Raw genomic sequence first — 6,635 nt, 5'->3', positions numbered from 1 at the left:
CCCCTGCCCTGTCTGACTGCCTGTAGCATTTCTGCCTAACTTAGCCATCTATAATACTGGGCCAGATTTAGTAGAACCATGCACCATTGCACTAAGAAAAGCTAGTCAAGGCTCATCCAGGAATTCATGAAAACCAGTGATCTGATTTAAGGATTGCACCTGAAAGAGATGAACACCCAACCTGAGACCAGACTTGTTTTGACTCAGAAGGAGGGACACCACCCCTCGAAAGACAAATACAAAATTTCTCATAATACCTAAGGGTGTTGCTTAGGTTTGATGTTGTTTCACTTTTTTAATTAGCCAGAACCAGGAAATTCTTATTTCCTGTAACAAAGACTTATCAAGCCATTCTTTACCTCCAACCATGCTATTGGCTAACACTTACACATCCCAACTTGTTAAACGAGTTTCTTTCAAATCCTTAAGTAGTTTTGACTCCAGTTGATTCACCAGTCTGAAAGAATACTCAAAATCCTGCTTATCTGCAGAGGAAATCACAAAGCAGCACCAAAGTGGAGGAGTTTGCATTCTCAACATGTGCATGTATCAGTAAGTTCAGTCTTATTTCGTATTTGACGGATTTATTTTCCATTAGTTTGGTCTTTAGTTCAAATTGGAAATGATTCTGAGCTGACAATGTAATCACTTTTTTTCTCTTCTATTATTGGAGAAAATAATGACATAATAATGTTAATACTCTTTTTTTCAGGAAACCATTTTAATGATTTAAAAAGAAAAAGACAAAAAAGTTTAGGATAAAACTAAGTTGAATTAAGTTAAAATTTAATTTAGTGTTGGAATTTAATGGAAAAACCTAGCCTGACAATAAGATAATCACAGGAAGATAAGAGGAAAAGCAGAGACCTGGAAGTAAATTTGTAATTCTCTGCGCCAAGGGACAAGGAAGATAGAATCTCACCTCATCCAAGACTTCAGAATATATCATGGTCCTGGTGAGCCTCCAAAATTATGTATTAAATCGATATCAAAAAATAGCAAATACCTAAATTATACAGGAAGTATTGTTTAATCCTTATTCTGAAATTGATAAATATAGCTGAAGTTCAAAAAAAGTTAAGAATTTTAATATTCTGTAAGAAATCCCCTTTATTTTTTAAACAATAAAGAAAACCTAAAAGCAATTTTTACACAGCATATAGAAAACGAGAAACAAATAAATAATATTTTTGTATCAGATTCAGAAGTCCATAAAAGATAAATCTTAAACATTTTTAATTCTCATTTTCCTGTCTGATTACATTTATATTTTAAAAATATTGTTCAGCATTCTTCATCTACTCATAGGAAGTAAATTAAGAGGAGACGCAAATGCCTTTTCTTATAATGCAGAGCCAGAATAACATTTTTGCAATGGTAATAAGTGGATATGTGTACATAAAATTTAATTAAACACAGAACTCAGTTCCTCCAACAAATTTCTTTCCAATCATTTAAAATGCTCCATTTTTCACTTGCCCACCTTATAGCCCGAAATTAAGTTTTATTTGTTAAAAGACAATATAAGCAAACAAAAAACTTTTCATAATAATTTGTCATATAAGTTTATAGAACTGCTACATATATTAGGATTTGCTTTTTAAATGGGTAATAATAGAGATGATTATTATTATTTTTCTTTTTACTCGAGTATCACCAATCCATAGAAAAATTGATGCTATACCAATAGAAATAATCCAATTAATCCCTTTTTTCTTAATAGTTACACATTTTTCAACTACTATTATTATATGCCTGGAACCATGCATACACTTGGAATTAAGTTTCTGTTTAAGTTTATATTATTGCCAATTCTGTACTATAGCTGATGAAAGACAAAAGAAAGATAAACAAATGATAAAAGGAAGGAATCCAAGAAAATAGAGTAAAATCACAATCTTGAAAGAGCAGAAGACCTGCATCTGTGCCCCAGTCCATGAAATTGAGTGGGTATCTATACTCTTGGTAACTTCCATTTTCAGGATTTTTTTTTTCAATTTCTCCTTCCACGTTATGTAGGACTAGATGGAACGAAATTGAGAAGAGAAAGACACACAAACAGAACAAGAGTAGTTATTTTTCTGAAGTAGCAAAATTCCACTTTTAAAAACACAAAGTCCGATCAAAACATATACATATGCATGTGTACAAACATTCACACAAGTATGCATATATACTTTCACATTTTCTTTTTTAATCATATGCATTTTAAAATAAGACTTAAACACAAATATATTTGTGTTAATTTATGCTCACTTGTTTTATAGGTAAATAGTATGATAATCTTTCGTTTAAATGTATTCTATTTTTAAATTTTTAACACACATTGGAATTCCTATTCTACTTATTAGTGTACTTGAAACATTAGTCTCTCTAATAACACTCTTCCTGGCTAATTTTTGCACAAAATCGAAATTGTTTCCTTAAAATAATTTTCTGCACTTGCTTTCAGAATTCCTGAAATGGCATCGCACAATTAATAAAAATTGTACACTCTAAATTTCTTTTTACATTGACCATTCCCTATAATCCCTTGAATATGAAACACAGTTTTTTTTTTTGCTCAAGACATGTGATGTAAAGAATCACATGTCTTGAGGTCTTCTCAAAAAAGGGTTTCTTATTCTCTCACAATGCAACACACTGCATGATTAAGGAGGTAGTGTCTATCCTTAACGTCTTAGACCATTACTTTGCAAGGCCTTGGGAAATTATCTTGTTCTTTTGAGGCTTACAGAACTCTACTATTCACCCCATTTTTTCTCCTCAGTGCTGTCCTTCTACGTGTCCTATTATGGTGCTTACTGTACATTTCTATTTCATTTTCTATGCCAAGCTGACATTTACCCCTAAGTAGCGTCTGTGCCTGGTAGTGGAAATTATTCATTTTCTTGATCTTCTCATCCATACAATTGTCTCTTGAAATACTACACTCAGATCCACACCCTGGGTTTGTCATGACTTGGAATTATTCTCTCTGAATTATAATTTTAGATTCTATGACTATCCTAAACTTCCTTCTTATAGTATTCTCGTATATCAGAATATTAAAAAAAACTTATTCTTCTAATTTTTTAAATCCTTCAAATGTATCAGTGACTACCTCCAACACACACACACACACACACACACACACACACACACACACATGCACACATGCACACTTACTGCTTATCTTTGTTTTTCTTGGGATCAAAATGTTCCTCATTTGAACAAATTCTCTAATGATATTTAAAGTTACACTACATTCTCTTCCCTTTTGTCTCTTCCATCATCCATACTAGATTCTGTCTAGACAAAATATAACTATCTGAAAGTTTGTTCATCTGTGCCCAGAGCCCTTCATAAATGTTCAAGGGTTATGCATTCATTCAAGCCTGAAACTCTGCCCTGAATTTATACATCCTCTTTATATATTTTCTGAAATTACTATTCAAACTTCTCCAGCTTTCTCAAATGTTCAATTCTTATCTTTTGCCCTCTCATAATACTTCAGAGAAGGTGACTGATCATTTAAATGAGAATTTTAATTTCATACCAGGCCAACAGCTCTAACTGCATCAATTCATGATGTCAAAAGGATGTTTTTCAGCAGTCTAAGTTTCCAATCTACTATGTCAAAACATGTGAGAATGTTAATATCTTACCTCCTTTGACCCACATGAAAGGAAATGTCAAATGAGTGGACCAATGAGTTTATAATTTATAGATTATAATCTATAAATATGTAAATATGCTCTGAACCCAAGCTCCCTCCTAACTTCACAATATCTACTAACACATTTTTTGTCATTGTAAGTATACTCAAAAATATTCCATCCACAAGAAAAAAGATATCCTCTATTAACTCCGCGTACTGAAATGACTTTTCTCTCTTTCCATTCACAAACTCATAAAATATTATTGACATATTCTGTCTCCTTTGCTTACTTTTAATTTTTCTTCTAACTATTCTCTTACTATCCTTTTTATTTTGACTGGTCTGCCATTTCAGACATGTGCATTACACTCGCTTTATCGGATTGTGTTTGTAGGTGAATTAGCCTTTCTCAACAAAAAGTTTAGGTTTTTTCGAAGGGAATAATTGTCTGCTGACCTCTGTCTTTTAGGGTCTGAAAGGGCACAGCCCAGGCAGTCAATGTCAAGGGTGCCTTCGGCACCAGAGGGACACTTGTGACCTAAGCATGCCTCTGTCACAGAATGAGCCAGTCGCTCAATTAAAGGCCTTGGTTGTCATGGCAACCCTGGCTAGTAACGTACACTACTTTTATGAATTTTTGCAGTTCTTCCAGACCTACTGGAATTATTACAGTTCTGCTCCTCAAAATTTATTCCTTGGTCTCAAGTTTCTATTTTTCTAATGTGCCACATTTGCCACTACTATGGTAATTCTTCATTACAGCCTATATGCTATATAGAGGGACGTGTTAATAAATAAAAGACATGGAGCTTAGGTGAACCAATTACTACTTTTGTGTTCTTGGGGAAATTTCTTTAGCCTCAGTAGCCTCCATTGAAAATGAGAATAATATTTGCCTTATGAATCTCACATAGTTGTTGGATGGATCAAATGTTACAGAGCATAGAAACTGTACACAGTAAAGTGCTATATAAGTTAAAAGCTATTAATTATCTCCATTATTACTATTTACGGGATCTGTGGTTCACCCTAATGCCTTACCATTTTTTTTCTTCCAAACCCATTTGGAGTCAGGTGGAGCAACCTGGGGAAAGCACCACTCCCTGCCTCTTCCGGGGCCCTTAGACTCTCTGAGGACACTTTCTGGAGGCTCTGATTACATGATATAAATGCGCCAGGCAAAGCAGAAAGAGCTTCCAGCATTTAAGATGGCTTATCAGATGCGTACAAACGCCACTGACACTTAGCTGATGTAATAGAGGGCTGCTCCTGGCATGTGTTATGGCACTAACACATTAGGGTGAGTAACAGAAGTAGGGATATGAAAGTTAGCTAGATAGAGGCCTCTTGAGTGCAGTGTTGACAGAAACTCCAAAGAAAGCAAGGCAAATGTGCCTTGAGCACAACACTTACTGTTTACATTTTTTAAAGCATCTAATTGTGTTCTACAGAGTCAGCCACAACCACTGTTTTACTTAAGCCCGATAGCTGCTAATTGAGTGAGCATCCTAATTCTCTTAACATCTCTGTGGAAATTATCTCCAACTTATAATTAATAAACTCAGGCTTTGGTGCCTGAGGCCAGGTCACATGCCTTCTAAGTCCTGAAAACAATCACACTTTTTTCTGTTAAACCTAACCTCCTTCTTAAAGAGCTGATGAGTCTGCTGTGACCAAAATCTTAGGAAAAAGTAATTTTTGAGAAATGTTGTTTTTTATTCTGTTCAATATTATGAGTGAGATACTCTGGGGAATTGTCTGAAACAGACACAGTATTGTGTAAAATTGTACTTCTTTTGTCTGAAACCTATTGGTGCATAGAATCACGTATTACCACGCTGTCTATGAACATGTCTCAAAATGTCTGAAACATGATAATGCAGATAGAAACATTAAGATTCAACCCAGCACATCTAATGTCTAGTAGGGTTACTTATACTATGCTGTGTACTTGAGATTTGCTGATAGAGTCAATGCTAAGTGTTGCCCACACACACTTGAAAAAGTGCCAACTTACCAATTTTGTAATATGCCAGTTGGCTTAGTTGTGGTAATAATTTCACATTGGATACATTTATGAAACAGTACAAACCTTAAATATACATATATATATGCCATTATCTTAATAAAGCTTATGGGATAAACACAAAGGAATAAATAAAGTTATCTAAATAAGAGATAATACCCTTATTCTTCCTCACAAGATAACAAAAACCTACAAAAACACTCTTGTTTTTAATTTTGCTTTATTAGGACATGTTCATAATATGTGAAGTTTACATTCATCGTACCGAGCAGGTATATGGATATGACATACTTAGTAAAAAGTAGATCATAGACAAGTTTATGCAAGTCATGAGAACTTTTCTAAATTATCTTACTTTCTCTTGATTTGATTTTTTGAGGCAGTCTTACTACATAGTTTTAAGCTATTCTAACCCAAGCTGGCCTTAAGCCGCTTCAGCCTCCCAAGTGATTACAGGCATGTAATCCCCATGTTGTCTATTGTCTTAATTTTTGGCTTCTGCTTCTTTCCAAAGCAATCTGGACTAATATTAAGAGGATGAGATGGAACTCAGGCCTCTCACTTACCTGCTCCATATCCCTTCCCTTGTATTCCGCTGGTGTGGCAGCAAGCAGAGCAAAGCCAGCTCAGTGACATAGCCAGGATTTACCATCCACTTGGGCCAAGCACTGCATGAACACGACTGCAGCCACAGAAAGGCAGAGAACACAGCCCCAAAATAAGACAGGGCAGAAGCACACCATGGAGGGCACATGTGTTAGTGGGAGTCACAGCTGGCCTCGGTGTTACGAGCAAAACCCAAAGCGAAGTGAGTTTGAGGAACAGGTAGCACTTGTGAAGGGAAGCACTCTAGAGTAAGAGTAAATTCTTCTAGCTAAGAGAAGTAAATCCAACTCAAAAATGGAAGAACTGTCTTTTAAAAATGATAATCATGTCCCTCCCATACTTAAAGCTGTCTTTGGAATGTGT

General features: G+C 35.0%; 1 protein-coding gene across 1 annotated transcript in view; it reads left to right on the top strand.

Moving 5' to 3' along the window:
• The first annotated feature begins 464 nt into the window (after window positions 1–464).
• The window catches only part of LOC100721397 (transmembrane protease serine 11G-like), a 35,455-nt gene continuing 29,284 nt past the window's right edge, over window positions 465–6,635 (top strand). Inside the window, exon 1 of the mRNA XM_063240468.1 lies at window positions 465–552. Coding sequence (XP_063096538.1) covers window positions 539–552 — 14 coding nt within the window. The 5' untranslated portion in view covers window positions 465–538. The remainder of the gene's footprint in view (window positions 553–6,635) is intronic.

Source organism: Cavia porcellus, unplaced genomic scaffold (genome assembly GCF_034190915.1).
Source record: "Cavia porcellus strain 051 isolate PalLab524CR breed Dunkin Hartley unplaced genomic scaffold, mCavPor4.1 scaffold_30, whole genome shotgun sequence".
NCBI lineage: Eukaryota > Metazoa > Chordata > Mammalia > Rodentia > Caviidae > Cavia > Cavia porcellus.
The sequence above is the reverse complement of the archived record's forward strand: the minus strand, read 5'-3'. Positions and strand labels throughout refer to the sequence as shown.